The sequence below is a fragment of the Neolamprologus brichardi genome, chromosome 14 (assembly GCF_056152115.1).
Source record: "Neolamprologus brichardi isolate AB-2024 chromosome 14, ASM5615211v1, whole genome shotgun sequence".
NCBI classification, from domain to species: domain Eukaryota; kingdom Metazoa; phylum Chordata; class Actinopteri; order Cichliformes; family Cichlidae; genus Neolamprologus; species Neolamprologus brichardi.
The window spans coordinates 7,596,762-7,616,059 of record NC_142117.1 but is presented as its reverse complement, the minus strand read 5'-3'; the positions used below and the strand labels follow the sequence as shown (position 1 = coordinate 7,616,059).

At 43.0% G+C, this 19,298-nt stretch overlaps 1 protein-coding gene across 3 annotated transcripts in view; it reads left to right on the top strand.

Annotated features, from left to right (window-relative positions):
* Positions 1 to 19,298, top strand: part of ecel1 (endothelin converting enzyme-like 1) — a 59,982-nt gene that overhangs the window by 5,812 nt on the left and 34,872 nt on the right. For 2 of the 3 annotated variants that reach the window (XM_006801179.3, XM_035912198.2), the window contains exons 2-7: positions 5,576 to 5,801; positions 5,900 to 6,771; positions 7,699 to 7,767; positions 8,265 to 8,375; positions 8,459 to 8,551; positions 13,548 to 13,672. In XM_006801179.3, coding sequence (XP_006801242.2) covers positions 5,914 to 6,771; positions 7,699 to 7,767; positions 8,265 to 8,375; positions 8,459 to 8,551; positions 13,548 to 13,672 — 1,256 coding nt within the window. In that variant the 5' untranslated portion in view covers positions 5,576 to 5,801; positions 5,900 to 5,913. The remainder of the gene's footprint in view (positions 1 to 5,575; positions 5,802 to 5,899; positions 6,772 to 7,698; positions 7,768 to 8,264; positions 8,376 to 8,458; positions 8,552 to 13,547; positions 13,673 to 19,298) is intronic. The other variant, XM_035912199.2, reaches the window with a different exon arrangement.

Sequence of the window (19,298 nt, the reverse complement as noted above, 5' to 3'; positions counted from 1 at the left end):
TCTGATAAAGTATAATGTCGACTTTAGACCATCCCAGTAAACATTTTTCAAAACAATGTGTAAAACCAATCACAGGCTTTTGTCATCACCAGTCAGTAGACAGAGGAGTGTAGCCAGATATTTCCCTCATGAGTTGGTACAGAAAATCAATGCTAAAAGAGTGTACTGGACAAAAGTTCCAAAATATGACTCCAAATAAATTAACCCTTAACACACTGTGGACACTATGACCACATGTAAGGCTTTGTTTAGTCTTTGCTTTCCATTTTGCTATTTGGTGCTTGCTCCAATATCTTGCTGCTTCCTGCTACTGTCCCAAAGCATGAATCATACCTTTATTTAGAATTATCCTGAATGCAGGCATAATCAGAAGTTAAGAGTAGATACCCTTCCAATAAAGATGGCTGTATTTGTTCAAACATGCAATTACTGAGTCCACATCTCTGCAGTGATAGGCAATAATGTTATCCCTGCACCGCGCATACACACTTTCTACAGTATTGGTTTTTTGAGGCTGCCCTTTTCCCACTAAAACTCAACATTTGAACCAACTCATCATCCATCTGCCACAGAATGGGGAAAGCTATACACCTGTTTACCTATAAAGCCTTCTTTAGTTTATTTAATTTTTTTTTGTCCTTCTTCCTTTTCTTGCTTTTTCTTTTCTTCTTGTCTACATACAGCATTCGTATAAGGCGAAGGAGAGCTGTTTAAAGTAATCAGTGCTGAAGTTTGCTATCCTCAGTGGAGATAACAGGGATCAATATTTACAGATAGCGTTCACAGCGTTCAGCAGGTCCATTGTGCCTAGCCACTAAAAAACAACCTCTGTCTCACTCTCACTCTCTCTCACACACACACACACAGACTTGGGCACGCTTACAAGCTCCGATTGGGATACCATCCAAAAACAATCAGTCAGTGTATCTTTGATGATATAACTTAAAGGCTACATGTAGAACATAGCCAAAAGTGAAAAAGAATACATTTTAATGTGTTACAGAAATGCATCATAAGAGCTTTATGAGTGTTTGTGTTAACAATCAAATGCAGCTGCTCATCGTGTGAGAACTTGGTGTTCTTTTAAGTTCTCTGCAAAGGGTCTACCAATGCCCCATGTCCCATGCCCCATATATATATATATATATTAGGGGTGCAACGATACAACAAAATTCACGGTTCGGTTCGGTTCGATACTTTGGTGTCACGGTTCGATATTTTTTCGATACAAAAAAAATGTTCATGCCTTTTTATTAATTTGTCATTTATTAAATTTTCACGGCACATTCTGCACCACATCTCTGTGCGTTCATCATTTGTTTGAAGCCAGCTCACCTCCTGCAACCACTTTTCCGAGAATACGCGCTTCTTTTGTGGTTCGGACTCCTTCTGACATTTCTTTGGAGGTGGAGGAACATCACAGTAATTGCTTAAAGGAGCTTCTTCGACATCTTTAAGAGTTCTAAACAAATGTCTGTCCTCTTCCTTAAAATCTTATGTACGCAAACACGCGTTGCAACTTCTTATCTTGTGCGGGTTTTTATTTTGACAGCGAATGCGCACCTGCGGACCACTTATGTGCAGCCCTGGTTATTTAGCTCGTCATATTGCAGCCACAGAAATTCTTTTGTCCATGAAACCATAAAGCTGCACTATAGCCTTATAGTCTGATTTGTCATAACCTTTCCGTTTTGTCACTTCTTCACCCTGACCTGTCTTATTTGGCTCAGCAGAACTAAAATATATATTCTGCTGCTTTTACACACGCACTAACATAACGCTCAGCGATTCTCTGCGCGATAACCTCTCACATGTTTAAGCTGCAGGAGATTTCACTTGTCATGTTTGCATAGTAAGCTAACGATTGATAAGACGATGTCAGAGGAATTGGTGCGCAAATTATCATTACTCACCAATCAGTACTGTCGCTTTCTATACACAGTTCACGCGATTGCAAAGTGAAAGCAAAAAACAAGCGCAAATTCAAACGCGATTTCAGTATGTCACATATTGACAGTGGCCGATGCCAATGACATAATTACCCAGCTACATTTCCGAAAGAATGCAAAAGCATTGACATATATTTTTCCTTCCTACGATAGGCCGACGGGCAGGGCAGAGATAGATTTTGGTAGCCCGACTGGAAAAAAGCCCCAGGACGTGGGGCTAGCGATTTTGCGAGCCCTGTATCTGATTGAGGAATCACTCATCTTTGGAAAAGAGAGTTTATTATGGAGAAATGTCTCTTTCCAAAATAAAAGCTATACTATACGCTTCTTCTGGGCTATATTCTCAGCAGCATATTAAACATATCAGGTCCCCATAAGGAGAATCATGTGCTAACGGCTGTCTAAATGACTCGGGTAAAGTTTGTAGCATGCGTGCTTGTTTTTGTCTGCTTCCACTTGTCTTTGCACTAGGATGATGTCGGAGTAAATGTGCAGTCATATTGGTTGTGTTCCCACTAGTGCTGTCAGCGTTAATCTGAAATGAGGTTAAGGTCACAACACGGCAAATCTCCGTTAACGAGCTACCGCGGATCGCCTCATGAGTGGGGCTGGAAGACGTCAACACATTAACGAGCTAACTGCGCTAACACACTAGTTCCCACCAATTGAGCATTGCTGGCACATCCAACATACTGTTTTACTTTTGTCCATGACACGCTTACCTTCAGGGTCATACGTCACATGAAAACCAAAATAGTTCCAAACGCCAGATCTGAATGAGGGTGGGGGAGGTTCAATTTGCCATGTTGCAACGAGCTTAACTTCTGTCTAGCTAGCTTGCCCTGCACCCAGTGAATCTGTGTTCGACTACTCCGCCTAGGCTGCACTGTCGAGCGCAGATCCACTGAGCGCTCAACACAGACAGCATCGTCAGAAGGAAAGTTGATAAAATAAATTAAAAATGTTGTATCGTTCGATACATATGTGTACCGAACCGAAAGCACTGTATCGAACGGTTCGATATCGATACGAGTATCGTTGCACCCCTAATACATATATATATATATATATATATATATATATATATATATATATATACATATAGATAGATAGATATAGATATTTTTTTCTTTTTTCTTTTTTTTGGAGGGGGGGGGGGGGGGGGGGGGGGTTCATAAACAGGAAGGCAGATGCAACACAAACATATATGATATCTGAAGTGACATTAAGAAAGAAAAAGACCATAAAAGAAAATGCCCTCCTTCACTTTTACTTAGAATGACAGGAAACACTGGTCTACTCTTTGCTGGCGTATTAGCTTGGTCCACAGCAACTCAGCTTGGCATGTGTGTGTGTCATCAGGTGATCAACTGTCTCAGTCCTTCTGCAGTAATAAATGTTTTGTGTCAAACTGGACTGACTCACCTTTGTCCATCTGATGCTCAAATCTTTGTTCCAAGTCTTCTCCATTGATGTGTCACAAGTCGGTGAGGGGACATAGTTTCCCTGTGCGTTTGCCATCACCAATCAATTCAACAACTTTAGCTGAAAAACCGACAGAGACAAAGTGGGGGAAAGTGTTGCGAAGCAGATGCTGTTTCTGTCATTCTCTGGTTTTGTACTTATAGATTCAATTTTCTGTTTTTCTGTCACCTTGTGTTTTACATTAACCAACAGGGAGTTGGCAGGCGTGTAAGTAAAAAAGTGACATGGAAACTGCATTTCTGCAGCTATATTAAGGAGGAAGGCATTTCCAATTCAGTTTTACTTCTTCAAAATGATCAGAAACATTGGTCTGCTGTCCGATTGGCCTTCCTGCTGCTGCGGAGCCTGGGGCGGTCTGCTAGCCTCCACCCCGGAGGGAAGGGTAACATCTCTTGGGTCTGGGTGCTGTTTCCCCCTCTGGGGGTGAGGATACCTGGACCCGGGGTATAGAGTATGTTTGGGGAGTGTGATTGTGTGTACATGTCCATTTACGTTTATTCCTACGTTGGGTGAGTGCTGAGTGTTTGTATATGTGTGCATGAGGGTGGGAATGCATGTCTGTGTCTGTGTGTGCCTGTTTGTCTGTGTCTATATGTCAGGTCGGGTCTTAGACTCCACCTCTCTGGGAACTCCCAGGCCCTCCAAGTGTGGAGGCCTATCTCCCCTCACCACACTCCCTGCCGGTGACTGATGCCCTCAGGGGTCGGTGCATTGTTGGTTCTTGGTGTCCGGGGCTGGGCGCTCAGGTCATGTGCCAGCTCACTCCCGGTGGCTACTTGGCGGGGCCTGGCGCCTGCTGCTCAGTCAGGCCTCTTCCGGGGCGCGGAGGGCCCTCGGGCCTCTGGCCTCTGTGCCTGCGGCTCGGTTCACTCTGGCACAGCTGGCTGCCGGCGGAGCCGGCGGGCACGCCGGTGCAGCCCCCTCTAGTTTCTGCCCAGTGGCTACTGGGTGACCCCTCGTCTGGGGATCCTCAGCCCTTCCCATGAAGGTGGCACGGATGCCCCTCCGGGGGTCCTCCTTGGGCTCTTGCACTCTGGGGCCTCTGGATGTCTGGGGCCTGGATCTCCTCCATGCCTGCTTCATGCCCTGGGGGACAGGGCTATGGCTCTCTACATCCTCTTGCAGACCATTACATGGGGAAACCATTTGAATACAAGCGCGCCGACCCACACAGGTGTGCACACAGGTGTTCACTGTTTGTAGACTTAAATCACACCTTTCTTGGCTGCTACTTCAAAGCACATTGTGCGCTGTCTGTCCTGCGTGCTGCACAACAACATTCAATATTTAGTATTTACTGCTGTTTACACTTAGCTAGATTAATGCGATGGTGTTGTGTATAGTATGTTGCTTTGTTTTGTTTTTTTTTTGCTTGTTTTCTATTCTTTTTCTCTCAACAGGTGATCCCGGAGATATTTTTTTTTTCCCCCCTTTCTCACTGTCCCTCTCCCCTTCTGTTTTTCTTTTCCTTCCTCTTTCTTTCTCCCTTTCCTATCCCTCACTCATGTCTGTCCCGTCTGTAACAACTGAAAATAAAATAAAATAAATAATAAAAACAAAGGTCGATCAAATGGACCAATACGGCAATGCCATGATGATCCATTTGGCAAAATAAATCCATTGGGTATCCTTGTTGGTCTTCAGACAACAATTCTGACGGCTAAAGAACCAAATGGGACAGGCAAAAAAAAAAAAAAAAAAAAAAAACATTGGTCTGCTCTTGGCAGGTGTATTATGATGGTCCACTCATATACGTTTGGCAAAACAGAGGCAATACATTTTATCTACCCATCTGCAATATAGTAAAATTTTACATCAATTCGGACTGAGTCCCTAAGTTATGGTGATTGCCACACCTATCTTTGCCCAGCTGATGCTCAAGTCTTTGCTCTCACTCGCCATTGATCTGTCCAAAGCCATAATTCAGTTTGGGAGGGGGGGGCATCGTCTCCCTGTGGATTGACTATCACCAATCAATCCAACAGCTTTAGCTGACAAACAGACGGAGACAAAGTGGGGGGAAATGTGGCAAAACAGATGCTGTTTTGTCATCCTGTGCAGCTGTTATCATGGATTCAATTTCCCATCTTTCTGTCGACTTACAGCCCTGCTCTGTCTCATTTCTTTTTTTTTATCGACAGGTGACCTGTAACTGGTTGGAGAGAGAGAGGGAGGGGGGGCGACAAATGGAAAGGGAGCAGAGGGGAGGAGAATGAGCGAGAGAGAGCGGGACCCGAGAGATTCCTTGTTAACAATGGAAGTCTTTTGCTCTGCTGGCTTTTGATTTAAAAAGAATAAAGGGGACTTTTCCTAAAGAAGGCCAACAGGATTATTTTGACATCAGCTGAGTGTTTTGCCCCATACAAGGTATTCATGCTTCTGCCTCGGTAGGAGTGATCATAAAAGCACTCTGAACACAAAAATAACTCCAATTCCATCCCTTCCTTTTTCTCTTTGTTGACTAGAAACTCTATTTAAGATGGAGAAGACGTACTCACTAACAGCCCACTATGATGAGTTCCAGGAAGTTAAATATGGCGGTCGCTACAGCAGTGATATCCTCAGTAATGGTATGACTCTTCATTTGGGGGGCAGCTTGGACCGTCACGTGGGACGAAGTCGGGGAGGGACCTGGTCAGGTGGTCGAAACAAAGATCCAGGGAGCAACGGTAACAGTGGGGGCCTCCCTCGATGGAGCCGGAGGGAAATCTGCCTCCTCTCTGCACTGGTCTTTGCTGCAGGCATGTGTGTCATCCTGGGAAGCATGCTGGCACTCAAGTACATTTCACTGGACGCCCACCAGGACATGCAGTGCCGTCAGGACTGCCAGCGGAAACGCTCCCTCCTGCGGGCTGCTCGTTTTGTTCAGGCCAATATCGACCCAACCATCCAGCCATGCCAGGATTTCTATTCCTTCGCCTGTGGTGGTTGGCTGAGGCGCCATGGCATCCCAGAGGACAAGCTCAGCTACGGCATCATTACTGCCATAGGAGAACATAATGAGGAGAAACTGCAGCGCCTTCTGCTGGAGCCAATTCGGAGGCGTGGGCCCAACTCAGCAGAGCGTAAAGTCAAGGAGTTCTATCGATCTTGCATCAACATCCAGGAGATTGACAAGCTGGGGTCTGACCCCATGATGGAGGTAATAGACAGCTGTGGAGGGTGGGACCTGGTGGGGGCTCCCCCTGGTGCTGCAGGGTGGGAAAGGGAGGGTGCACCACAGAGACCGGACTTTAATGAGCTGCTCTATAGGACGCAGGGAGAGTACAGCACTGCTGTCTTCTTCTCCCTCACCGTCAATGTGGATGACAAAAACTCCTCAAGGAATGCTATCAGGGTGAGAACTTATGAGAAAACTCAGTCCATTTGAAAATGCTTGTTGTGTGAGTTTTTAATGGTATTAAAAAAAATGTGGGTTTTTTTCCAAGTACAGTGCAACAATGGCACAAAAGGTCCAATGGAAGTCTAAATTAGAGCTGAACTTGCCTCTTTACCAACATATTATTATCATTAGTGCTGTCGAAACTGGCCAAAGTCATATTAAATTATTTATTTATTAAAAAAAAAAAACTCTCACGGAATAAAACAATTTAATATTACATTATGTACACATGAGGGCAAACTAATAGAGCCAGGGATTAAACTACTCTCTTTCTCACCAATGGTGTGTTTTAAGGTAGCTGGATCTTGGCCCACAGCAAACAGCTGTTTCTACTTTGGCGCCCAGTATGGGGTACATAGAACAGAAATCCAGTTTTACCTGTCAGACAGAGAGCCACCAGCAGTGCTGCTTTTTTTCTTTTCTTTTTTTAATAATATTTTTTTAATATAATTTATCATTTTCACTTTCAAATGTCTAATTCTTTATTCTATTTGAAGCCCCTATTTTGACCCAGGATTCATGCAAGGGTCACATGTTTAGATTTTAGTCAGAAGTGTGTGGAGAGTTTTGTTTAGTTTTTTAAAACTTCTGGATAGGATTTTTACAAAACCCAGTAATATTAGTTGTCAAACATCTGCAGTTTAATAAAAGATGTATTACTCTGTGTGAATTATTCATTAAATGTTATAAATAATTAATGTTTAGCATACAGTGTGGAGAATGGTTTGTAAATGTTACCATTTTTGCAGAGTATCAAATATTAATCAGCCCTTTGAATATGTACCAGTGGGGTGCTTAGTAAAACATATGACTACATGGCAGATAAAAAAAATCTTAAACTCTCCTGAGCTTTTGACTGTATGTGTGCATATGTTGGTGCAGATTGACCAGGAAGGGCTCACACTGCCTGAAAGAAGTCTCTATCTGGGCCAGGATGAAGATAGTACAAAGGTGAGCTTTCTCCCTCTGTTACCACCCACCAGTATCCCTCCACTTTTCCTCCTCCATTCCTTCTCCCTTCCTCTCATTGCTTCCCTGATTCTTCTTCCATTCACTGGCCTAAATTTCATCATCATTTCATCTCACCTCCTGTTTGACCCCAACCATTGCCTGCCTTCTCGCTTCTCTCTTCTCTCCTTCCTACATCCTAGGTCATCATCTTTTTCTTTTGCTTTCTTTTCCACTTCTCTTTGCCACCCTCCCTTCCTCTTTCCCCTCTTTCCCCCATCTTCTCTCCCTCAGTCCTTTCCTCCTTCTCTCCTCCTCCCATCTGCCCTATTGACTCTTCATTCGCTCTTCTTCATCAATCCACCTGTTTTCTTCTGTCACCCACTGTGGTGTTGTTGTGCTGTCCACTTTGCCACATGTCACCGCCGTCTCCGGACATTATTGACGATGTCTCAGCAGCACCTCCTGTCTATTAGCGCTGATATCACTCTGCTTCTCAGATCCTGACGGCATACAAGGGTCTGATGGAGCGCTTGCTGAGCATGCTGGGAGCTCACAACGCCACACAGAAGTCCACGGAGATTATACAGCTGGAGACCCGTCTGGCCAATGTAAGCTGATTGCGTGTGTGTGTGTGTTTCTTTTTTCACATGAGTGTGTGCGCAGTGCTGAGTAAAATTTCCTCTCTTTCCAGATCACTGTGTCAGAATATGACGACCAAAGAAAGGACATCAGCACCATGTATAACCGCATCACCCTTAGGCAGCTGCAGCGTATTGCTCCCAGCGTGAGTAGTGCACGTGCATGTACAACCAGAACACATACATATATATATAGATAGATAGATAGATAGATAGATAGATATACTCTGGGTCGAAGCAGACGTTATGGATTAAGATTTGAACTCCAACTGTGCCACGGGCTGCGACGGCAGTTGCAGTGAAAGTAGGGCCCAAACGCGAGACTTTTAGTGAAGGACAGTGGATTTATTGACAGGGGGTGGAAAACACACAACTATATACAAAATCCAGGCATTGTGGTCCCGTGGCGATTCTCCCTGAATCCCACACAGTGCAGACGTCCGTGAAAGGTGAAAAGTGGCGACTCCAAAAAACTCCTATTCCCACACCGTGACTTGAAAACACACTCCGCTCCAGATTCCTGGTAACACAAACACATTAAGGTTAGCAGGACATCTATTATCTCGAAGGTTTATACAAAAGTCCACGGCTGTACTGACGAGTTCTGACTCAAGGATCCAGCGTCGGCCTCAGCTACCTTGACGAGCGTAATCTGCTGCAGCTGGCAGAGGAGGGCGAGCGGCAGGTGTGGCTGTCTCTAGAGCAGAAACACTTCCGGGTTCGCAGTCTCCTCAGCGAACCAAAACATCCGGAAGCTCACACGGAGAAACCAGGAGAAAAAAGGAGAGAAAACCAAAACACCACACGGAAAATATAAACATAAACATACACTAAAATACATGAGCCCAGGGTCCCTAGACCCAGGCCATGACAAACTGAGCATTTTAAGTAGTGTGGCGAGTGTGTGACTGTGCAGCCAGAGTGTGTGTGTGTGCTTGGGGAGGGTCGGTGCAGTGAAGCACTACATACACACAGATGTACACATACACACTTAGACACACACGTACATAGACACACAGAGGCCTAAGTGACTCACAAAAGCTGTCCCCCCTGCAGGGGTAGACGAGCAGATTGAGAGAAGGTAGAGAGAAAAGGAGAAAATGAGGGGGTGTTTCGGGGTTGAAGTGAGGGAGGGAGGTGAGAGGACACTGGAGACAGCGGGAAAGATGGAGAAAGAGAAGGAGGAAGCTCTTCTGTGAAGCAGCGTGTACAGTGACAGAAAATCCTCACTATGTTTCATGGCTGAGGGATGGCTGAAGGGGGAAGCTGGAGAGATGGAAACTGGGCATATACTGAGAGGGAGATGAGCAGTTTGAGTTTTAGTTTCTCGGCCAAAAAACAGAAAGAAAGAAACTCCACACACAGTTTGAACTTGAATGTGGATAAAAGGGGTGTGAGAGATGCTGAGGAGAAAAAAGAGGGACACATAGGAAGAAGCATATTAGAGGCTTGAGATTCGATCAGAGGCTGCTAATCACTTCAGCGTTTTGTAAGAAAAAATATTTGCTTTTGACTGGATCTGGAGTCCAGTCTTATGTTTCTTCAGTTTTGCTGCAGACATGCAATTCAACATTACACATTATTGAACAGCTGACAATAGTGATGGCAAGAAAAAAGCGAATGATGGGCGATGGCGATACTGCATTTTATCTTCGCAATCTTAAATCCCTGGACCGCCAGAGTGCCCCATGTTTTATGTATGTTTTACATCTGTTGCCACAGTAACCTTTTTGGTTAGTGACCTCATCTGGGATGTTACAATAGTGAATGGAGTCTAGAATTCCATCCGTCCATTCATTTCACCACTCCAAGAAAGGGTCGCAAAGACAGCCAGGCCTCCCTCTGCCCTACTGCCACCTCTAGCTCCTCTGGGATACCACGACATTCCTGAGCCAGGCAAGAGAAATAATCTCTGCAGGTGTCTAACTGGGGTCTGCTCCCAGCTGGACATGCCTGAAACACCTCACTTTAAGAGGTGTCCTTGTCAGATTCCTCACCTCAAGTGGCTCTGTGTGATGCAGAGCAGCAGCAGCTCTTCCTTGAGCCCCTTCCAAATCACTGAGCTCATCACACCACCTCTAAGGGTTTGCATATATCTGCACTGTTTTTCTTTTAGTCATTACTCGCAGCTTCCAGGTATGTATATGTATATGTACCGGGCAGTGGATCAGAACTAGATTTTACTTAGAGAACGGTGTTCAGTGTTGGTGTTTGGTTATGTGCTAGGTATGGGCTTCCCAAACTTACATCCTATTAGTATGAACTATCCATCCATCTTCATCCGCTTTATCCGGGGCCGGGTCGCGGGGGCAGCAGCCTAAGCAAAGAGGCCCAGACCTCCCTCTCCCCAGCCACCTCCTCCAGCTCAAGGCGTTCCCAGGCCAGCCGAGAGATATAATCTCTCCAGCGTGTCCTGGGTCTGCCCCGGGGCCTCCTCCCGGTGGGACATGCCTGGAACACCTCACCCAGGAGGCGGTGAGGTGTTCTCCTCCGTGAATCGCAACCTTATCGTGGTGGAGGGGTTTGCGTGTCCCAGGGATCCCAGGGGCTATGTTGTCTGGGGGCTTTTGCCCCCTGGTAGGGTCTCCCATGGCAAATTGGTCCTGGGTGAGGGACCAGACAAAGAGCGATTCAAAAGACCCTTATGAAAAAAACACAGAGGGAACAGTTTACCCTGGCCGGGATAGGGTTACCGGGGCCCCGTCCTGGAGCCAGGCCCGGGGAGGGTGCCCGAGGGCGAGCGTCTGGTGGCCGGGCCTTAGTCCATGGGGCCCGGCCGGGCACAGCCCGAAGAGGAGACATGGGCCCATCCTCCCGCAGGCCCACCACCCGCAGGAGGCGCCATAGGGGTCGGGTGCATTGTGTGCCGGGTGGCGGCCAGGAGCGGAGGCCCTGGCGGACTGACCCCCGGCTGCCAAGACTGGCAATAGGGACATAGTATGAACTAAATAAGTATTTTTTTTATATATATTTTATTCCCAAAAGTATTCACTCACCCATCCAAATCATTGAATTCAGGTGTTCCAATCACTTCCATGGCCACAGGAGTATAAAGTCAAGCACCTAAGCATGCAGACTGCTTCTGCAAACATTTGTGAAAGACTGGGTCGGTCTCAGGAGATCAGTGAATTCCAGCGTGGTACTCTGATAGGATGCCACCTGTGCAACAAATCTAGTTGTGAAATTTCCTACCACTGTTAGTGGTATAAAGTAGAAGCAACTGGGAATGACAGCAAATCAAAGTGGTAGGCCATGTAAAATTATAGAGTCAATGACCAGAGACCTCCAAACTTAATGTGGCCTTCAGAAGAACAGTCCATAGAGAACTTCATGGAATGGGGTTCCATAACTATGGATTAAGAAAAGGATGTCACTCAAGTTTATATGTGTATGAATGCAGACAATCAAATACTTTTCATAGGTATAGTTTAGCAGTTAGCAGTTATAAAGTAGTCAAGTGGTCTCTTTTCAATTTGTTTGGTTTGGACATGGTCAGTAATTCCCCAAAACAACACTTAAATTTATTAACAATGTTTCACCATGTTTGAAACATTAGTCAGTGTTTAACCCTTTAAAACCGGTCGGAGCGGGCACGCTCTGTTTTGCATAACTATTTTTAAATCCCGGTAGCTCTGCAACCACGTAAGCTAGTGCAATAATTTTTTTTGCATATGAAACCGGAGGAGTTGTACTTACATCTTATGCCATCAGCTTGTCTTCGGTCACAGTTTCCTTCCACATATAGCTTTGCAAAAACTGCATAAAAAGCACTTGCAGCAACAAAAACATAATATTCCAGAAACACGCTTTGCCGATCCGATCAGCTGTTCATAACACTTCCTATGTCCATCAGCGCGAACTATCGCATGTCCGCCATGACCTGCCTGAAACCGAAAGTGATGTCATTTTTGCTGAAATGTAGTTTTTTACCATATAGCCTCATGAGCCTATACTGGTGTTTTTAAAAGTTATCTTTGACTTTATGACTTTCTGTGTCGTTTCTGGGATGCTTAGGATTCATATTGCACTGCTGGAAATAGTTTATTTTGATGCATATTTTTTGCAAATTTGCATTATAATATTTATTTTTGTTTTTCCTGCAGTATATAAAAATTGGTGTATTTCAAAAATAAAACTATGAAGACACTCAAAATAAATTTCCTGTGGTGGGAAACTATTTTGTGCAACTTTTTTGTATTTACAGTTTTGAGGGATAAGCCTCTTAAATTTCTCTAAATAGAAATATATGTTAAAAAACAAAAACGATTTTCAATTTTTTTGTAGTTTATTGCACTTTTTTGCAATTTATATAATTACTATGCACTTAATGCATGCATATTATTAAAATTTAGGCTTTAATGGTTGTATTGATGTATAGCAACTTGAAATGCTCCCAAAAATGGCTCCACAGCATGTAAAAATATAATATAAGCTCTAGCGGACTTGGTTCTATGGTAGGTCTTAAAGGGTTAAAGCACTTAGTTGGAGCAATACTTTATTGCTGTACTTTTACTGTACATTCATGATGGATGCTTGATCGCATTTGACAGTTATACTTCATTTGAAAGAAACTGTTTACAGATAGACAAGCATTTTCATCTTAGCTTCACTACCTGCACCAGAAGGCCCAGATTCCCTTTTAAATTCCACCAACGATGGTGTATCACCTAAACAAACCCTTGTTTGCTTGGTACTGCTCAGTCTGGAGCTTGCTGACCTGGGCGTCAGTTTGGTCAGCTTGGAAATGGTCAGTAACCACCAAAATACATTTCATTGCAATGTTGACCCTGTGCTAACTTGCATATGACAAATAAAACTGAAAACTGAAAACAGTCACCAAGCAACTTCTTTTCTTCTTTTTGCCTAAACCTAAATATTTACCATTAACCATTTACCTACAGCATATCCAGTTACCAGTATAGGTTCTAAGAATAGGAACAAATTATTTAGATGGTTGTTTAGGTTGACTGGACTGAGTGGCTGACACAGGCCTACTTTGATTTGGAACAGTAATAGTCCCGTGGATCATACTATGTATTTATGCATAGTATGATCCATTTATCCAATTTTTTGTCTCTTAAAAGGTTAAACTGTATGATTACATACAATCTAAACCACCCTTTATTCCTCTTGTTATTGCAGCTTCATTGGAAACATTTGCTGGACAGAATTTTCCATGACAACTTTTCAGAAGATGAAGAGATCGTAGTGCTCGCCACCGATTACATGCAGAAAGTCTCTGAAATCATCAAGACCACTTCGAAGAGGTAAAGAAATCAGAGGCATTGGTGCAGGGTGAAGGTTGAGTGTGTGGAGCAGGTAGAGAAAGATGAAGGCGCTGAAATGTATGGAAAATCAATGAGATTAGACGCATGCATTTTAGAAGTGGTACTTTGAGAGTATGAGTAAGCGTTTTAGTTTGAGGTAGTTCTAAGTGTATGTGTGTGTGTGTGTGTGTGTGTGTGTGTGTGTGTGGGTTGCCTTTATTTGAGTGTTGTCACTATAGTTTGGGCTACAATGCAGTGTCACAAGGTGTATGGATTGGTTTTTGAGTGCTGCTGTGCATGTATTTGTGTACACATTAATGTGTGCGTGCGTGTGTGTGTGTGTGTGTGTGTGTGTGTGTGTGTGTGGAGAGTCACTGTTGAGTGAACTTCCAGTTCTACTGCAGCTGATTATTATTGATCTACCCCCACACCTTTCTACCTCCTGCAGTCTCAGACAGATGCAGACGCACATGGATGGACACAAACGCACATAAGCACACACACGCACACACACACACACACATATATATATATATATATATATATATATATATATATACAGAAACACACACTCTTTCCTTTCCCTTCTTCTTCCTGACAGACTCCAGGGGAGGCCTTAGAGGGCTGCTGTACGTCAGGATGTGTGTTACAGCCACTGACAGCTCGCCAATAGTCACTGTGCTCTACACAAATACACAACAGCTCTCAGCCCTCATGCACAGCTGAATGGCTGGATGACTGGCGGGTGGATTACTTGCTTGTCATTTATGTCTGAGACAGGATGCATGTCTGTCTGCCCAGCAACATAAATGTCTGAGTAAGTGGCAACGTAACTTACTCAGACATTTTGGTAATTTCATGACTCACCACTTCATGAAGTTGCGAGGACTTTCAGTGCTGCTCCTTTATTACCACTGTTCACTGTTTCAGATTTACAAACTTGGTGACGTTGTATTGTGAAACCTTTGATTGATTTTGTGCAAGTCATGGGCTTCACGCTGGTGTGATATTGATCAGTCTCACAAGATTTGTAATCAATTGAAAAGTCAGACTGTAACATGTCTACTTTATTAGAGGTCATGGAGTGACATTGAAATAGTAACAAAAGTCAGCGTTTCCACAGGGGTTGTGTTGGTCACAATGTCATATTGTTATATTGTCATACTATTCATGAAGCTCACAAATCATAATGTGCAATATTGACGCTATGGTGGAAATGACTGATTGCTTTTCTTTTCGCAATTACCTCCCACTCAGTGTAGGTTTATTACCCAATTAATAGATTTTCTTTGCTTGTTAATCGGAATGAGAACAATACAATTCAGCATGAGTGTTTTTCAAAGTGAAGACCAAATTTCCTACAAGCCACACTTTGAATATCTGAGTAATTCCTCTGAATAACAGGAAGCTTGATCTAGTTGACTATCCTGCTTTACGTAGATCTGAATTTCTCTGTCACACAAAGCTTTTTTTTTTTTTCCATATATTTTTATTGAAATTTTTTTATAGTACAATACAAACAAATGTTGAACACCCTCTCATTCACACATCCATCCATACATCAAACCTGCCTACATCACATTCAAATGTAGAAATGAGCATAGTTCTCACAGCAATACAAAAATACAATGGGATAGGATAGACAAGATTTTCCCTTCCTTCCCTTCTTCTTTTCCTTCTTTTTCACACAAAGTTTTTTAGTTCTAGTCTGTGTTAAGGCTCATTTGCTAATGATTGTGTGATTTGTCATAAAAAAAAAGAAATGCTGAAATAACTGACTGCGGTACAGTTTCAACCCACCCAGCTTTGTTACCTTCAACAGAAAACTTTTGCCCCTTGGAAGAATTTATAACAGATCTTAGGATATATTACATAAAAAATTCAACACAAAGTGCAACTCTACAAACAAGTAATTAGCTATCTGACACCCTGCAGCTTGGAATAATTATTAAGGTTTGCAATTACAAATCAGATTTGGTATGTATAAGGGGAATTAACCAATGCAAATTTGTCAGAATGTTATATGATGTTATAATGCCTAAAAGAACTGCTAGTGTTAGTATAGTTACTGAACAATAGTTTTTCTTCAGTGACTTCAGCTCTTTAAGTGTTTTTAAACATCAATATATACCAATCACTCATTTTACTGTAATCTGAAAAAATCACATTTTAATATTCAGACTGTACAGAACATTCTGGACACACCCGGCTGAAGGTACAGATGAAGCGCAGATGTTTGACAGATGGCAACTGCCTACATTAAACAGACTGAAAGGAAAGCCTGAGTTTCACTGTGAGCTTTGTATCACTCAGCACTGGTGATTTTTCAGTGGGCTAAAGCAGTCAGTTAGACGAGTGATGAAACATTTCTCCCACTGAAAACGTGACATCCAGATGAACAGAATCAACTTCCTGGGATTTCCTTACTTGGATGATTGCCTAATAGTGATGGGTCGGTCGCGAACGAAATGGCTCTTAGAGCCGGTTCACTGACGTGAACGATGCGAGCCGGCTCCTTATCACAAGCCTTGTTTTTTTTTCCCTTTCTCTCACCCTCTCTCTTGCACTTTTTTTCCCCTTCACTCCGCATGCGAGCCTTGTGCTTTACGCTGGGCAGAGGGGGGAGGGGCGGTAGTTACACTCAGTAGCACAGGAACAGAGAGGGAGGGAGAGACAGGGACAACAACGTCACATTAGAAAGGTTTAGTAATCATCCACAACTATTTTCAGTTGCAGATGATAAAGGATTCAGAAAGTTTATTCATGCAGGTCCATATGACAGAGAATGTGCATCTTTTTTTGTTTTCATATTATAATTTATATTTAATTGTGTTGTGGTTTGCAGTGTTTTATGTTGTTTCACTTTAAATTTGTAAAAGGAAAAAGCTGAAAATTTAAATAGTTAAAAGTTGAAATGTGAATAGTTGATTTTTGTATTATATGTTTTATTTATTACATTTTATGTGGAGTAAATAAATAAAAGTATATTTACGGTGGCCCCTACAGACAAAGCACGTACAAACTTCAAATCACGTAAAAACTCCAAAACACGTAAAAACACGTACAAACTCCAAAACACGTAAAAACTCAGAAGCACATAAAAACTCAAAACACGTACAAAAGACAACAGAAGTGCTCCAGGATGCTAGGTGCAGTGTTGAGCTTTTGTTACCTAGTGGCTACACAAGCCAGCAAGTACCAACGACCGGATTTGGTGTGTGGTAGTAACAGGTAAATAAACTTGTTTTTTTTAATTATTTGACTATATATGAATGCTTGTGTATAAATACATAAACAATACACTTGTGCTTTCATGCTTTCAATTGTGTAATTTAAGTAGCTCTGTTTTGGAAGTTCAGTTCATGCTAGAAATGTGTTTTGGAGTTTGTACGTGTTTTGTCTCTAGGGGCCACCGCATATATTTATATATAAACATGTATAAATAAAACTACTTTTTTTTTTTACACTAGTAATTTCTTTTGTGCATAATTTTATATTATTGTTAATAATAAATTAATTAAAGCAACAAAACAACCTGAAGAGCCGGTTTGTAGCCGAAAGAGCCGGCTCTTTTTAGTGAGCCAAACCAAAAGAGCTGGAAATCCCATCACTATTGCCTAAAGCTGGTACATGAGTATGAGCATACGGCATGTAAGACGGCAGACTATAGCTACCACCTGAGATCCAGTCTCAGATCCAGACAGTGTGGGATTGCTCCTAAAAGTCTGCACTGAGATCATCTGTCAAGGGCCACCAAGCTAACAAAGTCCTCCAGAAGGCACAGAGTCAGCTGCTAAATAAGCAGGTGAGACTAACTAATTTCTCCATTGATCAGGTGATGTGTTCAATTGAAAGAGGAACAGATCCATCAAAGACTTATATCACTCTTCAACAGGTGCTCAAATTTACCAGGAAGGGTCATTTAGCACAGAAGGAAAAGTGTAAGACCGGGCAGGATTTAGCTGTTGGGCACCAGAAACATCAGCATAGAGTAGAGAGTTTCCTTAACAACAAGCCACAGGGGAAGTGGACAAGTGAGTGAAGAATTTGTCTGACAGCAACTCACTCAGGCAGAGAAAGACATTATTCCTAAGGGGTCAAACTTTGCTCTCATGCAGAGGCAAATACGCTAGTAGAACTGATCACAGCCACAGAATCAGATATAACAAATAACAACACTGTAGATGCAGATACGAATGTTAAAGCAGAGCGATGGCGACAACTGCAACTGTGGATGAAAGCTTTAGCCTGTCCCAGTTATACAAAGCCTCCAGTGTCCAATATCAGCATCAAGAAGGCGCTCACATCACACCGAAACATGGGTGCGCCATGGGTTCCCCAGTATCACACATTGTGGTTAACAGTATATGGAGACAGTGGGAAAAAGGCTCTGTTACCCCACCGAGTGATCGGTTCAGGTATGTTGATGGCACCTGGGTAACAATCAAATCTATGGATTGGGTGTACCACAATTCAAGGTTCACATTAACTTATGAGCAAACACATCAAGTTCACCACAGAAGATGTGAAAATGACAGGCTAGCATTCTTGGACTGTGAAATTTCCATCAGTAATGGGGGACAAACTCGACCTGTAAGATAAACCAATGCATAAACATCAGTATTTACCATTTAACTCTCACCATCCACTGGAGCACAACTGTGTGTCATCAGGACACAAACACCATCCCCACAGACACAGTAGCCTTATTAAAAAAGGCCCTGAATTCATTTAGCTAATCCAGCTAAACATTTATCAAAGCTGGGAAGGCACCTAAAGTATGCTCCAGGCAACCCAGAAGAGAATAAGGACAATTGCTGTCTAGGCGAAAACCACTGGTGATCCCTTTTGTGTCAGGTGAACAGCTGAGACACATTTTTTTTAAAAAACACTGCATCTCGGTGGCTTTCAAACCCCAAAACACGCTGCACCAAAATTTGGTCCACCTCAAGGATCGAGTCCCCTGGGACAAACAGAGTTGCCTGGAGGATGGCCGTGAATTATACATCAGGAAACCCATAAAACCTCTGGGAGCTACAGAAGAGCTACCACAGTGGGCTGGGACTCTGCGGTCTATTTAAACCTCCAGGCCAGTGGCCACTTGTTTAATAATAAGCATGTGCACATCCAGGAGAGGAAGGAACACTGGTTTAAACGAGGAGTCATGGAGGCCATTTATGTGAAAACAGAATGACCATTCCTGAATCGAAGAAGATCTTACACCATGTTACATTGCTGTGATTGCAGCCATTCCCTAACTCTGTGAGAACAATACTTATGCCCATGGATGGTCATGACAATTTACATATTAATGATCATGAAGCTGAGCTCACAGCTGATCGTATCCATTATGCAACTGCACCATTTATGAAGCTGGGGAAACCTGCAGCCAGCTGAGGCTGAGTGATGAAATGTTTAACATACCGAAAGCACTACGTCCTGATGAACAGAATCAACTTCCTGGGGTCAGTGTGCTAATGTTTTCCTGTTTTTCACAGCAAAATACAATCATCATTTAAACAAAAATGCAAGTTTGTTTCATTTTGGGGACTTCTTCAATGTAACAGCTACAGAAGAAATCTTCTGATAAGTGATTATCACAGAAGAATTTTACTCAGTTCCTAAA